This window comes from Tiliqua scincoides, chromosome 14, assembly GCF_035046505.1.
Source record: "Tiliqua scincoides isolate rTilSci1 chromosome 14, rTilSci1.hap2, whole genome shotgun sequence".
Classification (NCBI taxonomy): domain Eukaryota; kingdom Metazoa; phylum Chordata; class Lepidosauria; order Squamata; family Scincidae; genus Tiliqua; species Tiliqua scincoides.
The window spans coordinates 8,639,796-8,660,481 of NC_089834.1; the positions used below are offsets into that span (position 1 = coordinate 8,639,796).

General features: G+C 48.7%; 1 protein-coding gene and 1 pseudogene across 3 annotated transcripts in view; both read right to left on the reverse strand.

Annotated features, from left to right (window-relative positions):
* Window positions 1-3,026: 3,026 nt before the first annotated feature.
* HIC2 (HIC ZBTB transcriptional repressor 2) overlaps window positions 3,027-20,686 on the reverse strand; it is an 81,451-nt gene continuing 63,791 nt past the window's right edge. For all 3 annotated transcript variants that reach the window (XM_066609866.1, XM_066609867.1, XM_066609868.1), the window contains exons 3-4: window positions 14,233-14,377; window positions 3,027-5,060 (exon numbers count right to left, since the gene is read on the reverse strand). In XM_066609866.1, the coding sequence (XP_066465963.1) occupies window positions 3,303-5,024 (1,722 nt within the window). In that variant the 5' untranslated portion in view covers window positions 5,025-5,060; window positions 14,233-14,377 and the 3' untranslated portion in view covers window positions 3,027-3,302. The remainder of the gene's footprint in view (window positions 5,061-14,232; window positions 14,378-20,686) is intronic.
* On the reverse strand, window positions 13,592-13,705 carry LOC136634954 (5S ribosomal RNA; annotated as a pseudogene).

Here is a 20,686-nt window from a genome sequence, read left to right on the forward strand (position 1 = left end):
TCAGTAACATGAACCTCCCCTTCATTTCAAGGGGGGGAACACTTTCAAACTTTGGATGAAAATGATACGCATGTAAATTGTGCCTCCCTCTCCACGGAAAAAATGGAAGCCCCCCCCGCCCCACTGAGGAACTCCATGTGCATTGTAGCACACCTTGCACAAGGCTCAGGATGAATTCATTTTTTTAAAATTCATCTCCCCCCAAAGGAGACAATAGAGATAATTTTAAAATAGGGTGGGGGGAGAAGAGGAAGGATTTTCTCCCCATATCAGTGCTCTGGTAGCAAGACACAGAATCCAGGTGAAAATGAAAAGTGTGGCACTCAGAAAGGAAGCATCTGGAGGAATACGCCGTCCCGGGTGATGAGTGAGGTAAAGGTATGTGGGACGGGACTGGGGGGGGGAAACCATGTTCCCTGATACAAGACTAGGTGTGGTATAGTTGAGTTTAAGCTGTACTGCCTGGACCTCTGGATTCCAGTCTCCCCAGTTCATTCCAAAGTGACCAGAATACGTTTTTTTAAATTTTATTTTACGGATCAGCCTATATCTTATCAGGAAAATAAAAACAAAAGTTTATAGGGGGTGGGGGGGGGGTAAATGAAGCTTATCTTTGTTTCATGTGAACATGCTCACTTTTTTTGTTTTTCTTTTTTTTGGTCTAAACTTAAAGAGACAAAACAATTTTTTTTAAAAGAAAAAAAAAGACATAGGGCTTTGGCAAACCCTACCAATAATAATAATAATATTAATATTAATAATAATAAGAGAACAATGGTTTTGAGCAAAACAAAAAAAAAAGTTAGAGAAAAATGTAAACCTTACTCAAAATGTAGATAGGATGATTCTACAGGGGGATGAAATTTTTACCACCGGACTCCACCACCGGGACGGGGGGGGGAGGGGAGAAAACAAAAATTGAAAAGTCATCGCTTTCCACACAAAAGTCAGGCCAACAAGGTCAAGGGGGGCACAAAATGGCGGGCAATACCCTGTCCTCTTTTCCTAGACCTGTAGCAGCTGTTGGCCGTGATACAGAGGCTTCTTGTTGTACATGTGTTAAGATTTCCTGGTGGGGGGAGCCAACACAAACAAAAACTCAAAACTCCCCAAGATTTTCTTGGGGGGGGGGGAGAGGGAGGATATGAAACACTTTGGTTTGGTTCCAAACACTTACCTATGCCCTCCCCACTCTTATTGCACACTGGATCCTCGTAGCGCACCTGGCCCTGCATTCGCTCATCCTGTCCGATGGTTACAAGCTAACCCAGATGCTTTGGGAAAGCAACGGATAAGAACTGCGCTCTGCCCCGTAGCATCCAGGTTCAATAAACAAAAGCTGGAAAGAGCCCCCAGAACTCTGAAAATGTTTTTTTAAAGAAGTTTCCTCTTATTTAAAACAAAAACACAACAACATCTGGATAGAAAAATCCGGTATCTGGGGAGTCAGTGACCCCTGCAGAGGTTTTCACTTGGGCCTCTGGATTAAAAAGGAAAAAAAAAAAGTCTACCTATTGTCTTTGGCCAAGATTTGTTTCAATGGTCGTTTTAAGCTGATTTCTTGGTGGGAGAAGAACAAGGTGGTAAAAATTCCTTTAAATTTTCAACTGAGTTCCTACTTTGTACGTTCACTTACAACTGGGAGGCCGGGGGGGGGGGGGGAGAGAGAAAATACAACCACGCCACACCTAATATTTCACTAACCATCTTATTGTTCTCATGAGTTCAAGAGGTAGCAAAGGGAACAGATCTGTCCGTACAGACCTGCTCCTTAGTGAGGGAGAAGAAGCTATACGTACACACACACATACACACAAAATAAAAAATAAAACTAAAACAAAAAAAGGGTACCTAAAGGAACTTGGTAGCAACTCCACCCTACATCAAACCTACTCCCCACCCACTCCAAAAAGTAACGTCAGACTTTCCAGTTCCGATAATTACATAAACGTTTCACAAATGCTTTTTTCTTTTCTCTCTTAATAAAACAAGTACCTCTAAGCAAAGAATATTCATACGAAACTAGTAGGGGGGAAAAACAAACAATGTAAGGATGACCCCTGCTCATTGAAAGAAATTCCCCAGGGGCATCCAGCCCCCCCCCCCCAATTCAGTCATGGATAAGGCTGAAGAGACTGAAAGTCGGGAGAGAGTTGGAGAAGGGGGGGCGTTTTTGGTGACGGGGCGAGTGCGCCAAGGCTGGACATCGCGGGAAATGGGGGAGGAGAACAGGCAGTGATGCCAGCTTCCTCTTACATCATGCATGAAAACTCTGAGATAGCATCTGCTGGCTACCTCCAATTTATGGAGGCCGATCATACTGCCGCCTTCGGCCAACAGCTTCACGATAAGTCTGCAGTAAGTCCCCCCCAAGTTCGCTTAGTAGGACTCATGAAAGGGCTCCAGAGGAAAAAAAAAAAAAGAAGCCCCCCCCAGCCCCCAAAACAGGACTTGAATTGGCAAGAAATGCCCTCACCGATAGGTTCTTCGGGACAAATGATCCATGTTCAATTGAGAAGGAGGGAAAAAAACAATTAATGCCCAGGGGGCTAGCGAGGGTAGCCTCTGGGTGTCACAAAAAGTCACGGCACAGCGTGGGTTTGCATCGTGGCAGTAATACTGGGGGGTCAGGCTTGTAACACAATTCCAAAGTGCTAAGTAAAGTAAACCGAGGGAGGAGGAGCAGCCTGGGGTCCATCTTCTCCCCCTGGCCCCTTTTGGGCAGCAATTCAAATTCATTGCAATGTGGTAAGAGGGGACCCCCCCTCCACACCGGGGCTCTTACAGTTAAACTACTTGTCCCGGAAACCTAGCAGAGCACTGGCATTTCTGGCCAGTGGCGTAGCTGGAGGGGGGGACAGATCAGCGGGGCGGGCAAGCAGCCCCTCCCTTTGGAGCCATTCCCTGCAGGGGGAGCAAAATGGAGCCATATGGCTCTGTCTTGCTCCCCCCGCCGGGAATGGCTCTGAAGGGAGGGGCCGCTTGCCCACCCCACTGAGCCTCCCCACTGGACTGGCTGCCCTGCCCTCCTCCAGCTAGGCCACTGTTTCTGGCTATGGTTTGATCTACATGGTCAAGGAAACCGCGAACGTGGGAGGCAGCAGCTTGAGTGACAACTGATTTTCCTTGCATTTGGGGGGGGAGGTTGGGTGGGGCGGGAAGAGAAGGAGATAAAGCTCTGTTTGGTTGAGGCCTCCCATGACTGAAGAGGGAACGGAATGCCCCCTTTTTTTAAAGCAGCAAGTCTAGGGAAAGATGCGTCCACGGCAGGTGGGCTCAGAGCTCATTGCAGAGTCTTTGGCTTATGTCGGAGAGGTATGCATGCGCAGGTGGCTGATGAGGTTTCGTTGCTGGGTGAACTTCCCACCGCACAGTTGACATTCGTAGGGCTTTTCCCCTGAGTGGACGCGCATGTGCTCCGTCAGTCGGTACTGTCGAGTAAAGCGCATCCCGCACTCCTCGCAGGCAAAGGGCTTCAGGCCCAAGTGACTGCGCATGTGCCGCGTCATCGTGCCCCTCTGCGTGAACATCTTGCCGCAGATGTTGCAAGGGAAGGGCCGCGTCAGCCAGTGAGTCTTCTCGTGCTGCCGGAGGGTGGCCGGATCTTTGTAGCTCTTTTCGCACACCGAACACTTGAAGGGACGTGACTCGGCGGTGTAGGGCTGGTTGGGATTGGACAGATCCTCCGCCTCCTCCTCCTTGTCGTCGTACGCGCCTTCCTCCTTGATGTACAGATCTTCCTCCGTGTGCGTTTCAACGTGGGCATTGAGCTGCTCGGAGCTCGGGAAGCCCTTCCCACAGGGGATGCAGACGTACAGGTTGTCCCCGAAGGCCACCGGTTCGTAGCCTTCCTGCCGGTAAACGTAGTTGGCGCTGGTGTGCCCCCCGCTCTCGCTCTCGCTCTGCCCGCTGTCGTCGCTGTTCTCCTTCCCGTTCTCCACGTCCTCTTTGCACGGGTACGGCAGCTCTGCCCCGTAGGCACCCAGGTTCAGGCTCCGCTCCGCCGACTTACACAAGGGGCCCATCAGGATGCCGTTGGGAAGCCCCTCCCTCTCCTCGCCGCCTTTGCCGCACTCTTTCCGGTCAAAGGCATTGTCCTTCTTGATCCACTCTTTCTTGCGGGATGAATGGCGCAGGCTCTTCCGCTGACTGCCTTCCAGGAGGGACTGGCGGTCTTCACTCAAGTCCATTTCCATGGGTTCACAGTTGTCAGCTAGGCTTGGGGGGGCTCCGGTGGTGGACTCGTCGAACGATGAGGCACTGTTGGCTGCGGGGGCTGAGGCAGGTTGGGGGGAATCGCGTTGACTTTCGTTCTGCTGCATGTCGTCCTGCAACGCGGCTGTCGGAAGTGACGGGCTCTTCTTGGAGAGGTCCAGACCAAGCTCCTGGTCAACCCCACTCCCGTTAGCGCTGCTGCTGCTTCCGTCTCCTCCGTTCTTACCAATACCTCTACTTAAAGCATGAGAATTCTCTTGGTTGGAACTGCTGATGAAGACCTCATCATCTGAGATCTTTCCCTTTGGAATCTCCTTGGACTGAGAGCCCTTCATCCCCTCACTTGACCCTGAATAACGAGTGATGACTGAAGCAGTGGACAGTCTGTGGCTCCGGGGAGGCCTCCCGACATTGGGGGCGCCGCTGGCTCGGCCAGCGAATGCCCGCCCGTTGCGTTTCAGTTTCTTTCGGCAAAGGGCTGCCAGGTCATGTAGTTGGAGGTAGCTTGCGGCGGTCAGGAGAGCATTGAAGTTCTGTTCACTGGGCTGGTCAGTCATTAAGAGCTTCCCAGTGTAAATGAAGTCCAAGATCTGCCGGAACACGGTGGGGTTGACCATGTCCGTATCTAAGTTGATCAGGTTGTCGTGCAGGACGAGGGATTTGAAGTACATGCTGCTGGCTGCCAGGATACTCTTGTGGGCACGAAAGAGGGCATTTTCCACTACGATTATCACGTCGCAGAGGAAACCTTTGGCTCGTTGCTGGTTTAGCTGCAGCAGCAGTTGTTTGGCATGGTTTGGCAGTTCCATCTCCACCTCCTCTTCCTTTCCCACTCACCTTATCACCTGCAAAACAAGAAGGGCAGGAAGAACAAAGGTGGTCAACGTGGAGTCCACTTGCGCCCATCGTTCACCCCACATGCTCCAACACTGCCCAAGTGAAAACGAGCACCTCCCCATTTGCAGGCATCCACAGGTCCCACTCACCAGCTTGCCAGGGGTGAATACTTCCAGCTGTCTGGTGAGGACACGCAACACCACCAAGATCCCCCCCCCACAGATGTTTCATTTCCTCTATCATTTCTGAGAAGGTTAAAAACAGCTGAAGACCCTCCTGAACCACAAGAAGAGTGCTCAGTGGCTCCTGGCAATGGGGGCACATGCATTTTTGGTACCCCCATACCCCCTCTGGGGCCTCAGAAGGCTTTATGGAGGCCTTTGAAAGGCACTTCCAATTTCTGGCAAAAACTAGAAGTGCCTTTTGAAAGCCTCAAGGAGGCCTACTGAGGAAGGCTGCATGCAACCTTCCCACACCTCCTGATGCAACCAAAGGCACTTCTGGTCTTGACACCGGGGCACCTGTCCCCACCAGCCCTCCCCTTAGCTATGTTGGCGAGAGTGCTGGCTGTTTCTTACTTCCTCACAATCTCAAGACAAATTTCAGGTTACTTTTAACAATTGATCTGGCAAATTTAGACCCTGTAAACTTCAAAAGGAACTGGGAAAAAAAAAGAGAAGATCCCACTTTTCTTCTCAACGTGCTTCATACGTCAGAGGACTGGAGGTGGTTGGGACAGAGATAGGTTAGTGGCGATCACATGTGACTGGCTAAGGCGCAGATGTCCAGGGATGTCAGTGCTGGGACACGTTTGACCAGGACACAAATGTCCAAGTACCAACAGAAGGGGGGGGGGTTTGCACGCAGCAATATCTGTAAGCACAAGGAAGGGCTAAGCAGCTCAGGAGGCTCCAAATCACCAGCTCCTGCCTATTTAGCGCTTTCTGCGCTGGAAGGGAGAAGCAATTTGGAGACATAGCATCTCCCCCCACTCTGTCTTCCTCCAGCAGTACTGCCGTTGCAGTGATCCTGTTCCAACCTAAGCAAGTCCGCAGAACTGCGGTTCCCAAACTTTTGAGTGCCGCAATCCACCTTGCAATCCGTGGCAGACTGCAATGCGCTGATCCTTATGGTGCCACAGTGCCTTATTGGGAGCCTCTTTCAGGTAACACTGGGCCAGCGACCCACTCCATTGGCTCCTCTGCAGGCCACACAACGCCCCTCAGAAGTGACCAGAAGCAATTTCTGGAAGTTGCACCCGCAAATTGGAAGCCTCTTCTGACCACTTCCGCGGGGCATTCTTGGGTCCGCAGATGCCAACAGAGTGATTGAGGGTCGAGCACCATCTGAAGGAGGCCGCCAGGGGCACCCGATAAGGCACTGCGGTCCTATAAGGAGCATCGCATCACGGCCCAGCACATCGGGTCACGACCCAAAGTTTGAGAAATGCTGCAGTAGAGGAGTGAAGTGCAGAGTGAAGCAGCAGGCTTGGAGAGGTAGACAGATGGGCTGGGGGGGTATGTACGATCGCCATCACTTTAAGAGTACTGCTCCACACGAACATGGCAGGGGGCATGATATGGACCATTCCAGGAGACACTGTGTGGACCCCAGGTACTACCAACATTTGATTCTCCTAGTAACTGCCAGAGAGACCCACATCACCCGGGCATCACTCAAGGTTATTCTCCAGCTCCTGTACACTAACCTGACCATCAGAGGGTTGTGCGCAGTTTTCTAAATCTTTTCAATAGAACATTCAGGCTGCAATCCTAACTGCACTTTCCCGAGAGTGAGCCCCACTGAACAAAATAGGACTTACTCCTGAGTAGACCTGGTTAGGATTATGCCCTTAGTCTCACAGTGAATCTGGATGTAGTTCCCGAAGAAAACGCAACTGGAAACTTGTTCAGCAATATGTGCGGGGAACAGCAGAAACAGCACACTTGCACTTGTGCCGATGTGTGCACCTTTACATACACACCACTGCCAAACTGCATCGGCTTCCCACTCCAAAGATTTATTCTAGGCACCCCTCTACAAATCAGGGACAGAGAGTTCCCAGCGATAGGTACTGGCAAAGAGAGACAGTCGGAGCGCATGATGTTAAACAGACTTCATGCGCTGCTCCAATGCCAATGAATTGAATTTCTTTGTGAACTATCTTGGGGGGGGGATCCTTAGAAGGGTCAGAAAGGCAGGAGGATGAACACAATGAGAAATGAACCACAGCAATATTCAAAAACCCTGAAACGCCAAAGCGAAACCATAGTATAAACCACAGATAAAGAGACGCTTACAAAAGTGTTCCACATATCTCAACACTGAATCAAAACTTCCATTGGGTGATATAAATGGTTCTTTTGGCTCTTCAAATCTGCCTGCCCTGGCCTTAAGGAACACGAACACGTCTACAGTATAGTATTAGGGCAGGGGTCTCCAAACCCCGGCCCGGGGGCCAGATGTGGCCCACGGTGAGCCTCTATCTGGCCCGCGGCCAGCCTCCGATCCCCTGAGAGCCTCTGGCCCAGTTCACCAAACACAATTGGAGTTGTGCTTGTGAGGTGGGGGAATGGGGGTTCATTTAAGTGTATGCTTTATTTCTTGGGCTGTGTTGGTGCTTGGAGTAATCCTGGACATTGGAGCCTATTCACTCATTTGTTCATTCATCTAAGTTCCATCTCTGATGTAATTATTTAATGTATTTATCTATATTTAATTTTTTTTCCAGCCCGCAACACTGTACCAGATATTTGATGCGGCCCTTTGGCCAAAAGGTTTAGAGACCCCTGTATTAGGAGAAGGACTATATAGCTTAGTGATAAGAGACCCTGCCCCAAGGCACTCACAATATAAAGAGAGACAATACAAGAAGGGGAGAGAGTGACGTCTGGGTAAATGGAGAAGACTCTGCAATTGTTTCCTGCATGTCTGCTGAAGACTAGTTGCAGCAGCGTGAAAAGGACTCCGGGGTAATGCAAACACTATACAGAGAAGGCAGCGGTGCAGTAGAGAGCTGGACAAAAGGCAAGGAATGCAAAAATGGATCAAGACAATAGAAGCGACCCACAAGGCCATCTAATCCAACCCCTGCTTGTAGTATCCTCTTAGAGCAGGGGTGTCCAAAGTTTTTGGCAGGAGGGCCACATCATCTCTCTGACACTGTATCGGGGGCTAGGGGGGAAAAAGAATTAATTTACATTTAAAATTTCAATAAGTTTACATACGTTTACATAGATGTATATATTAAAGATGAACTTATATGAATGAACGAAGGTCTTGCAATAGCTCAAGGCCTATAAAAGGCCTTGCACAAAGCAAGGCTGACCTTTCCTTTGCTGCCGCTACTGCATCACAGATGTGAAACAGCAAGCAGTGGAGGGAGCCCTCATCCCACAGCTCATGCAAAAGGTCAAACAGTCACCGTCACGCTTAGGGCAGTTGCGTCGGGCCAGTGTGGGCTCCAGCAAATCCCTGGAGGGCCAGAGGTTCATTGGAGACTGGGGGCTCCCTGAGGGCTGCATTGGGAGTCCTCGAGGGCCGCAAGTGCCCCCAGGGCCAGGGTTTGGGCACCCCTGTCTTAGAGCATCTCCAGCAACTCTGCTTGAAGATCTCCAGTGAGGACTCCTCAGTTTGGAGTCCAGTGGACTCCTCCATTGGACCAGCCTGCAGAAGGAGGGCGCACACTTTTGAGTTACTTAGAGCAGAGGGATTAAGGCTGCAATTCCCAACACACTTACCTGGGAGCAAGCCCCATTGGACACAGCAGGGTTTACTTCCAAGGAAACATGTGCAAAATTGTGCAGAATGGGAAGGGGAGCTAGTATGCATAACACCACTGTCCATTGCATGACTGGCTCTACAGGAATTGCTGCATTTGCATGGAGTCGCAGCCCAACGAGCTGGCCCTCGGCCAAAAGGTTGATGCACAATTAAAGGATGAAAATCCAGAGAAAGAGAGAGGTCTCCGCATCGGCCGCCTCACCCTGAAAGCAAACGCCACGGCTGCCAAGTGGAAGAGGATGAGAAAGTCAGCAGCCAAACACATTCGCGTTCAGCAGGATAATCAGGAGAGAAGCCAGAGGTTTCATTCCAAGGTTCTGGGACCGGCAGGCAGACCTCCAGCTTCAGGGGCCCCAGGGCACGGTCCGGAGACATGACACAGGGATTTTGTGGAAGCTAAGAAGGTCTGGATGGGAGATCACAGGGTCGCCCATCTCACAGAGACCACAAATTCAAACTCAAGCTAGGAGGGCCCCAAGACCCATTTCAGACTGGAGGTGCAACCTGTCTATGCGGGTGCACGAGAATCATGGCACACAGTTGAAAGAGGAGATGTTTTCTAGCAGAGGCACATATGTCAGTCCCCACAGGTTCTTCCCAGCAAAGCCCATTTATTTAGAACAACTTCCCTTCAAACAACCCCATGTTCTTCCTCAGTTAGACTATAGATTGGATCATGCTTGCGGTCCCCCCACTGAATACCAGCATCCTCTCTCGAGGAAAAAAAGACAATACCTGTGAAAGCCAGGATGGTGTAGTGGTTTGGGAGTTGGACTTAGACCTGGAAGGTCCAGGTTCAAATCCCTGCTCAGCCATGATGGGTGACCTTCCTGGGTGACCTTGGGCCAGTCTCTCTCTCTCAGCCTCACCTATCTCACAGGATGGTTGTGAGGGCAAAAGGAGAGAACTATGTACACCGCCCTGAGGTCCTTACAGGAAGGGTGGTATAAAAATGAATGAATGAGGCTGCAATCCTAACCACACTTTCATGAGAGTAACACTGGGACACTGAACAAAATAGGATGTACTTCTGAGTAGACCTGGTTAGGATTATGGCCTGAATGAATGAAAATCCAGGTGGATTCCACCACCCTTCTGCAACACACACTTAATTCATGCCATTTGCTGCTACAATGTGTGGCCGAGGCCACTAGATTAGGTGGCTTTAAAAGGGAGCGTCCAATCCATTTAAGGAAAGGAGGAAGAGGAGGAGAAGACATCCAATCAAGGGCTGTTGATCTTCTATGCTGCGTGATAATCATGCCACTGAAAGAGCTGTTGGAGGGGACTCTGCTTAGCCAAGATGAGGGAGTAGGTGGGCTGTAGCAGAGGGATCTTTTAGTGTTCTTATGACCTTATGAGATCTTGGCATTTGTAGCTGTCGCTGATGCTGTCCAAGCAATTTACTGAAGCTTGTGCTGACTCGGCTGTTGCAAAACACAGATTCCCTCTGCAAGGGACTGGCAAAACCCAGGCGCTCAAGGCAGCTTCGGAGAAGGCTTGCCTGGGAAGATTACAGCAAAGAGAGGCCAGGCAGAGGGGTGAAGCAGGAAAGGGTGGGGGCGCCATCAGCCAGCGCTCTCAGCTTTGGGGCTCTCCACTGAAAATGGGGCGGTAGTATCATTCGATGCAAGATGCATTTATTTCAAATGCTTTTCCTGCCGTCAGTGCTTAGCATTGCAAAACAAATCACAAATGCTTGTAAAACCGCGTGCAGGACATTTTGCAGAGCAAACAATTGGCAACTGCCATTTACACAAACCTCCCACCTTGGCCGAGCTCAGAGGTAAAAGTCTAGCTGGGCAACCAGATCTTGCAAGAAAAAAATGAATAGGGGGAGGTGGTCAAGTGTTCCTTTCTGGACACAGTCACGCTAGAGTTGACCCAATGAGAAGGCTTTGGGTGTTCCTTGAGCTGTCTTAGACCCTGTTTATCCCCTGTACTTGTTACTTGACTAGATCACTTTTGTTTAACATGCTTGGTTTCAGGTTTGGGGGTTGTTTTTTTAATGCATGCACAAGTCTGTCTCTCTCTTTCTCTGACACACTCTCACACAAACGCACGCGCCTCTGAAAAAATGGTCTCTCTGAAAAAATTAGTCTGGTTCTGGGTGCCACAGATCTCCTTGCCTCTGTACATCCAGTAGACTGCAGTCAGGGATTGACTAGACAAGGCATGGACAGACACTGGAGAAAGCAGAAGGCAGATAAACTGGAAAAGGGGGCTCTTGTAGATTTCTGGAGGTTAAAAACAGTGGGGGGAAAGCTTTCACATGGGAGAATGCTTAGGTCAGTGCTAATGAATATGATAGTCCCTTAAGGGTGCTGTCAAACACTCTGCTGTTTTGGCCGCAACGAACTAACAGGGCAACCCTGCTGGAAGTAAACAGGCAGGCTGAAGGCCAGGTGGGCTCCTGACCCCCAAATCCTTCAGTTTCAGGAAAAACCGGAGCACTGAGGAATGGAGAAGGATCCTAGAAGCCTCCTCTCCAAGCCACGGAAACCCATGGACTGGGGCAGCTGTGTGAAGTGGAGGCTGGAGGGAGAAGCCGGACCTCACCCTTCTGAGTGGAGCTGAGTGTCTAAGACAGGAGAGAATGCCACTGAGCTAACTGCTGGGTGGACAGAAGCGGAGGACTCAGCGCCATGCACAAGCAGCAAAAAGAAAGCAACATCCATGCTCAGAGGCAGAGGACAAGCCAGCTGCCCCTTGCTGACTGAAGCAAATGCAGAGTCCTCTTCCTCTTGGTTGGGCTCCAGCATTTCCCCTCCTCGAATCTTTCCCTCCCAGAGTAATTTTGCACTCAAGAACACATTCAGAAGGAGGAAAAAAAAAAAGGCAGCATGCAGACTAAAAGAGAAGCCAAGCGTTTTGACATTTGGAGTATGGGAAGGGGAACAGGAAGAAGCAGGAAACTATGGTCTCCCGCCCACCCCCGACTATTTTTTTTTTTTTTTGCAGTTGCTCATGAACAGGCAAGGCTATTTTAGATGGTGAATAAGAAGTGCAGCCCCAAAGGCCCGTCTTACCATACTTCCCATAGTGGTTAGTCAAATGCGACCAAGAAGCCCACAGCCAGGAGGTGAAGGCATGCCCCTTTTCTGCTACTGTTCCCCTGCAGCTGGTGTTCAGGGATAGACTGCCACTGAAGCTGGAGGCAGCACAGAGTCATCACAAGTAGCCTGGCCCTCCGTGAACGACTGCGGACTCATTCTCCCTGAATTTGTCCAGTGCCTTTCTAAAGCTGTTTGGGCGACAGGCCATCATCACATCTTGCAGTGAGGCAACCCAGAGGTTAACAGCAAACCACATGAAGAAGCCTTTCCTTTATGTCTGTACTGGAATCTCCCACTGCTCCATTTCATTCGACAACACCTTGGCAGCGAACTGAGAGAGGGGAAAGACTTCACCCTCCCCGTTCCCTCCAAACCATGCCACACTTTACAAGACTCAAACTCATCCCTCATTTGGTCACTTTTCCCCCCACTAACTAAAAAGCCCCATATGTTGCAGCTGTCCTTGCTAAAGGATGTTCTCCCCATTCCCCTGATCCTTGCAGCTGCCCTACACCCTTTTTCAGCTCTCCGATACTCCTTTTTCAGATATGGCAACCAGTAAGAGGCAAGTGAGACAATGGATCAAGATAAAAATGCATGAATTTGATGCATGCCCCTTGACACTTCCTGGGGCCCTGAACCAGAGGCACACCCATCTCTTTAACATGCTTGGTTTCAGGTTTGGGGTTTGTTTTTTTTAATGTATGCACGAGTCTGTCTCTCTCTTTCTCTGACACACTCTCACACAAACGCACGCGCCTCTGAAAAAATGGTCTCTCTGAAAAAATTAGTCTGGTTCTGGGTGCCACAGATCTCCTTGCCTCTGTACATCCAATGGACTGCAGTCAGGGATTGACTAGACAAGGCATGGACAGACACTGGAGAAAGCAGAAGGCAGATAAACTGGAAAAGGGGGCTCTTGTAGATTTCTGGAGGTTAAAAACAGTGGGGGGAAAGCTTTCACATGGGAGAATGCTTAGGTCAGTGCTAATGAATATGATAGTCCCTTAAGGGTGCTGTCAAACACTCTGCTGTTTTGGCCGCAACGAACTAACAGGGCAACCCTGCTGGAAGTAAACAGGGTTTACTGTTTATTATTAGAGATATAATACCTTTTAAGCTACATTTCTGGCTGGTTTTTGGTAGCTGGTTACATCAAAACAGGTGGTTTGAAAGCCCTCCGTCCAAAACACAGATCAGTCACATACACACCTGTGTGTGTGTATCACTTGTATCTTTCCCCCCAAATTGCAGCCTAGCATAGGGCACCCTTCACTTTATTATTCTGAAGCAATTTTTCTGAAAAAACAGCTTGCAAAAACACATTCACCTGAACCAGCGCTTCATAATTCCAAGTTCTTGCACCATAGACTGGGGTGAGTAGAAAGTACCAGCAACTCTGTCATCTAAAGTCACTTCCAAACTTTCCTGTCCCCACCATGCCTCAATAGTTTGGATTTTTTAAAATATCCCCTCCTCTGTGCCTGGGAACTTTGGTTCAAAGACTAGACTGGTTGGCAACCTTCAGTCTCGAAAGACTATGGTAGAAGCCTACAGCACCCGGTATTCCCAGGCGGTCTCCCACCCAAGTACTAACCAGGCCCGACCCTGCTTAGCTTCGGAGATCAGACAAGATCAGGAGATAGTGTTCAGTATAGGGAGATGGTTGGCAACCTTCAGTCTTGAAAGACTATGGTACAAGCCTACAGCACCCAGGATTCCCAGGTGGTCTCCCATCCAAGTACTAACCAGGCCTGACCCTGCTTAGCTTCCGAGATCAGATGAGATCCGGCACGTGCAGGGTAAATGGAGACCAAAGACTAGACTAACCTAGTTGGAGCATGAGCAAAATATCAGAGTGCAGGTCCTGAGAAGTGTATACAAAACCACCCAGAAATGTAAATTACTGTACAAGCCTTTAATTTGCAATGGGCTCTGCCTCCCCCAGCTACCATTTTGCAATTCACTCCGCCTCTCCCAAGCCACCATTTTGCACCAGTAGCACCCAAGGCTCCAGCAGAAGATTTAAAAAAAAAAAAGGAGATCCAAAAATCTAAACTCCACCCATCATCCCCAGCTATAAAGATTGCACCAAGCCAAGAGATGGGAGCATTATACAACTGAATGGGAGGCTCATTTACAGCAGATCACACAGGAGGCTGGGACTGGAAGAAAAGCTCAGTGAAAAAGCCATGAACCTTTGCGAGGTGAAGCAAGCAGGACGCTGACAATGAGAGCAAGGAAGCGAAATTAAATGGCTGCCTCAAAGCCAGGGGAGGGGCGCCAAGTGCAGAAATCCTGGGCATTAGAACGCAGGTTAACCGTCTTTATTGCTGCTTACCATGCCAGGTACATGAGGTTAAAGGCACCTCCATCCATTGCTGCCTGACGTACCCAGGACATCCCATGATGTTCCATTGAAACCACAACAGGCCATTGATAGAACGAGGCTGTACAGATGCTGAATGAAGAACCAGCAGGGATCACTGTCAAACGTAATAATCAAAATTGAAACATCCATTTAAAAATTAAAACAAAAAGAAAAAAGGAGAAGGGTGGATGGGGGGGTGACGGTGGAGGAGAGAAGGACCACCTAAGACAGTGGTCCCCAAACTTACCGGGGTCACGGTATCCCCGCAGCCTCTTCTTCCCAGCTCAGCCAGGCACTTCCATCCTGGATCTTGCAAAATCAAGGACGGTGGCGCCCAAACCGCGCACGATCCAAGAGGGTAGCACCCAAATCTCAAGCGATTTGGGCGTCACCCAGTTGGATCTTGCAAGATTTTGTGAGATCCAAGATGGCAGCGCCTGGGAGATTCGACAGAAGGGGTGACCTGGAACATCCTGCGGCACCTCTACGAGTGCAGTTTGGGAACCACTGGCCTGAGGGATCAGTCAAATGTTGCGACTGAATCAGTAAAAAACTGCTCTCAAGGATTGGGAAAACGGACATTGCACATCTTTAGAGCATGATTAAAATGGTAAAATTTTAGGCAGGGCAGCTTTGATGCACAGGGCATCAAGAGGCCTCTGACACCCTGGTGTGCCATTGAGCTATTCTGTGTGAAGAAATCAAAGCTTTGTGTGACACATTTTGGTGTTGTCAGGTCCACAAATCCTTTTGCCTCAACGCTGCTCCTGCCACCAACCCAACTTGCTTTGCATCCTGGTCCTTGTTCTACCGAAGAGTGTCATTGTCATTCTAAGACCGAACTTCAGCATCTTTAAATTACCGGCAGAGAGTGAGAACATGTGCCATATCCTCAGCGACTTTTGCCACTTCTTGGTTAAAGAAACCCCAGCCAGCCTCTATGGTTGTACTTTCCGTCCCATCAGAAAGCGTACTTGGTTGCCCTTTTCTCCTGCATAATTTCACCCAACTACGCAGAGCACATTTTGCCATTTTGAGCTCCTTTTAACTGAGAATTTTTGTGACTCAGCAGATGCCTTCTCACTGGGGGTGGTTAATGGAGGCATATGGGGCCAGCCCATTTATGAGATGGGCTGCCTCCATTTCCTCAGACACCTCCATCAGACCTCCTCTCTTTTAAAGAGGAGGAAGAGTAAGTGTGGAAGAGGGGGGATGGCCTACAGCACCCCAAGTCTGCCACTCTGTTGTAGTCCACACTTCTTGTCCTGCTGTGTTCCTGATCTCCTTTCTCAGACCCAGGGAGGAGAAATGAAGGTAGCTGGTATGCGACTGGTTAAGCTAAGCACTTGTTGCTCCACCTGAGATGTTATGCAGTCTCAGTCCAACCTTAGCTGCACAACATGCAGGTGGGATGGGTTCAGCGACTCAGGGCCCAATCCTATCTAGCTTTCCAGTGGCGATGCGGCCGTGCCAATGGGGCATGCACTGCGGTGTAGAGGTAGTCATGGAGGCCTCCTCAAGGTAAGGGAATGTTTGTTCCCTTATACTGGGACTGCATTGAGGTTGCATTAGTGCTGGAAAGTTGGATGGAACTGGGCTCCGTGTGTTCTCCCATAGTGAAATCTGCCTAGAAAAAAAGTATTGTAATGAGAAGAGATGGAGCCTAGCCTTTTCTTTCCAATATGCCAGCGGTTCTCAATCTGTGAGTCTGGGACCCACCAGTGGGTCATGATCCCATTTTGGGTGGCTTGTGAAACTGACAGGGCAGAGCAGACAATGTGCATCAAGGGTTAAATAAGCTCCTACTTGGGGAGGGGAGCACTGCTGTCCAATCACCATTGTAGCCACACCCCTCAGCATTTATCAATCAGGCAGTAGGCTCTAGGGCCCCTAAAAAGTTTGAGAACCACTGCAATGCGCTAATGTTGTGCATGCAGGGGTTTCTTTTTATTTTAAAAAAATACCTGACGAAATGCAGTCACATCGACTCACTTTTGGTATGATTTAGAACAGACGTGGGTTGATCAACTCAGTGACAATCAAAGTCTAAAAGTACAGTGAACAATAGAGTAAGGTGGAGAAGACTTTGAAGGCACAGACCTCTACATCCAAGTGCCATTTCTGAATCTAGAGGGAAAAGTACCCACAAGGTTGCATGTCTGCACTTGGAAGCAGGAAGCCAAGGCTAGGTCATGGAATGACATTCAAGAAAGATCATGATGAGAGTAAGACAAGCCAAAAGGAAGAATTCAGGAGAATGTCCAGGAAACATGGTCACCTGGGTCAGCGTGAACAGCACTGACGGGCTCCAATGCTGTTTGTCTCTGCTAAACGCAAGTCAAAATAACTGCAAAAGTAAACCCAAGCAACTGCAAACTTAAATCCAAAATGCACACATATAGCAAGAAGCCAGGGCAGGTATCAGTTACCATGACAGAGCTAGCTTAGCTGGTGAACATTACTAAATATTTGAGATAAGGACTTCAGGGCCATGCGGACAAGATCTTTGTCACCTTTCTCTGGCTAGCAGAACTATCAGAGATAGCCCACGAGTGGAATGCTTAGGATTCTCCCGCATGAGCGCAAAGGTGTTATGGCTGCCATGAAACTAAACAACAAGTGGGAAACCCTGGCCTCTGAGCGGCCCGCTTGGAGGCAGGCTGTGCAGCATGGCCTTTCCCAGTTTGAAGAGACAGTTTGGCCAACAGTCTGAGGCTAAGAGGCAAAGAAGGAAGGCCCATAGCCAGGGAGACAGACCAGGGACAGACTGCACTTGCTCCCGGTGTGGAAGGGATTGTCACTCCCGAATCGGCCTTTTCAGCCACACTAGATGCTGTTCCAGAACCACCTTTCAGAGCGCGATACCATAGTCTTTCGAGACTGAAGGTTGCCAACTTGAACTTGATCTTTATTACGGTCACAGACCAGCATAAACCATGAAACTCATTTTCTTACATTCCAATGAACTTGTCGTGGACCTTTTGAGGAGCCCAGTTTTGCTTTCTGACCAGGTCTTTGTCAACCTCGAAAATTCATCTCCAGACTCTCCCCCACTGCAAATCTTCATTGTGCTTCTCCTGTCTCCTCAAGATCAGGTGTGAGACTAGCTGCCCAATCCTATGCATATCTACTCAGAAGGAAGTCCCATTAGGGTCAATGGGGCTTACTCCCAGGAAAGTGTGGATAGAATTGGGCTGTACGTCAATTTCACTTCCTCCCACCTGAGAACCCGTGAGCTCCCTTGCAAAACCCTGGCTTGCAACAAGTAAGATAATTCAGGACTCCCAGGAAGGGCTGGGATTCTTCTGTCTCATTTGTAAATAAGGATATGCTTTCCTGAAAGACATGTGTCACTTTGGTCAGAAGGAAGCTCCAAGTACAGGTATGTGTTGCTCAATGATAGGGTTACATTCTTTGATTTTAAGCGATTTTATCATTCTAAAAAAAAAATGTATAAAAATTTAGCTTCATGGTGGTGGTGGTCATTAAGAGATCCTGGAGGTCTTCTATAGATCTTCTACAGGTCTTCTGCTTGGCCTCCATGGACCTCAGAATGGCCTGTAGAAAAATCTGCAAGCTACCTCAGGTTTTCACAAGCAATCTGGAACTAGTTTTCCAAAAACCGGAAGCAGCACCCGGAGGTTTCTGTGGGCTATTCCGAGGCCTGTGGTGGCCCGGCGTGACTCGGAGGAGGCTTCTGGGACTTCTTAAGGACACCACCGACACCAAGGTAAAGAATTTAAATAAGTTTCAAAGTAAAGAGTTTCAACTTTAACTGCTTTACAGTAAACCAACAATGGCCCATCATATATATGTTCCATCGTTGGTCGGAACGGCGCTTAAAAATGCACACCTTTAAGTACACTTTTGCTAATGTTACATAATTCAGTCCAAAATGAAGCCCCATTTGCTTTACTGCACTGATTTTGCTTCTTTCCTATCATACTTATGGTGCAATATTTTCATTCTTTTCTTTTCTGATGAAAATTGTATGACAAATGCTTTTCTCTTCAATAAAAACATGCACAGACATATTTGGAAAAAAAAGAACTGGCCACTTTTCAATTCCACTCCAGCCCACCACGCTCGTCTCCTCTACACTTCCTCTTCCTGTTTGGCCTTACCATGCTCCTTCCCCCCCCCCGATGCTTCCTCTTCTCTCCATTCCCTTCAAGCCCTCTTGCTGCCCACACAGGCACAACACAAAGATGTTTAACACAACACAATGCACAAACCCCACCGCTGCCACCACCAAAAATTCCACTAACCTCCACTGGAACTTTTCGGAAGGGGCCACTCCCCTCGTTTCTCCCACCCCAACATCGCCCCAAGAAAGCTAGTTAACGTGTTTGTAGGCTACGAACTTTTGAGGGCTTTAATTACAAGCCTGTAGCAATAAATTCCATCTGCCTTTAAAGGAACATCCATCCACAAATACACAATGGAAACCAAATAAAACAGTCGACCAGGAATTCAGTTGTTGACGGGATAGGTTTTATTTGGGTTTCCGCCGTAGGCTGGCACGTGGATGTTATATTAAAGATCGTTTACTAGACTGAATTATGAGATTCTACCAACAATTTTCTCCACCTCTACTTGTTGAAAAGTGCTCTTCTCTCAACTCCCGCTCCCCAGCCCACTTCCAAGCTATTCCCATTAGCCATTGGAGGCAGCACTGGGGAATGCTTTAATGAACACCTAGATGGATAATGCTGTAGGATTAAAAAAAAAACAAACAAAAAACCTGTAAGATGTAAACACAGCCCCAAGATCTCCAGGCTCGGAAGGATTCAAATGAGGCTCATAAAACCAGCCCAGAGTCAATGGATGGAAGTTTTATTGAATTGCTTGTGCAACAATCACTCTCTTGTCAAAACCAAACACAGGCAATAAACTCTAAGTGGAGTCATTGCGGCAGAGAAAACCTTTTTGGAGCCACAATTTTTCTCTCCCCTACAAAATTATCAGGAAAGGGGAATGACGCACAAGAGTGTTTTGGAAGGCTACAGAAAAACCGCAACACAGCAACAGGTAGTTTCTGAACAGGTCACAGCAGAAGGTCTCAAAGAACCCAATCCTATGCATGTCTACTCAGAAGTAAATCCCATTATAGTCAATGAGGCTTACTCCCAGGAAAGTGTGGATAGGATTATAGCCAAGATGAATGTTGTGGCATGCTGGGGCACCATGTCACACCCAAAGGGGTGCTATGGGATGTTCCTGGTGGTCCCTCTTACAAGATCTCCTGGGTACCACCTTCGAACATGCAAAATTTGGGTGATGCCATCTAGGATCCTTCAAGATCAAGGCTGTGGGGGCACCGTGACCCTGGAACGTTTGGGAACCATTGGGTTACAGTGGGCTGTAGCTTGTACGCACTGATTTCCAGGTTCAGTCCCTGGCCTTCCCACACAGGGCTGGGAGAAGATCCCTATTTGAGGCATGATAGAGAATAAGACTGCTAATATGAGGCAGGAGGTCTGGCTCAGCTGGTAGAGCTGCCGCCTTGTATGTCTGAAGATCTGAGGCTGCCAGTTTGAAACACAACTGGAAGTACCCGAGAACTGACAACACGCTGATATACTGAGGAGCTGACCCTCGGTGGCAGAGAGGAGTTGCCGTCAAGTGCAGCGTGGGAGGCAAAGGGCCAGAGACAGACCAGACAGGGAAGGAATCCAGCTGGAAAGAGGAGTTCTATGAAAGACTAGAACTATTCAATTGTAAAAAATCCCTACAGGGGTTTAGAACAGCCTGCCTATGTAAACCACCTTGGATTAAAGGCCGAGGAGAAATCTGACGACCAAAGAAAGGCGGTATATAAATACATGTATAAATAAATAAATAAAACATGATCGTGCTCCTATACAAATCTAGAGCATGGTTGCATTCGACACATGGCTCATAGTCCTGATCACAATATCCTTTTTGCAGTATGCAGGGATGGAAAAGGTGAAGAAGAAGGTGACTAAAATAATCAGAGGCACATTCCTCACAAGGAAAAGATACAACACTGAGTGATTTTAAGCTTGGGGACATGATTTGAACATAAAATAATGCATAGTGTAGTGTCAGATATAGGTTTTTCACCCTCTGTGACAACACTAGGACCAGAGATCACCCAATGAAACTAACTGCTGGGAGATTCAGGATGGACAAAAGGAGGTACTTTTCCACAAGCCACATTGTTAGCCTGTGGAATTCATTGCCACAAGATGTAGCAAGGTCTGTTAGTTTGAATTGCTTTGATGGGGGATTACAGGACAAATTCCTGAAAGACAGGTTATATCAGTCAGTGGCAGCCATGATGGCCATGCGCTACCTCTGGATCCAGCAACCTTTGGATACCAGCTGCAAGGCAGCAATGGCGAGAGAGAAATCTGCCCTTCTCTCCTGCCTGTGGGCTTCCCAGAGGCAGCTGGTGCGC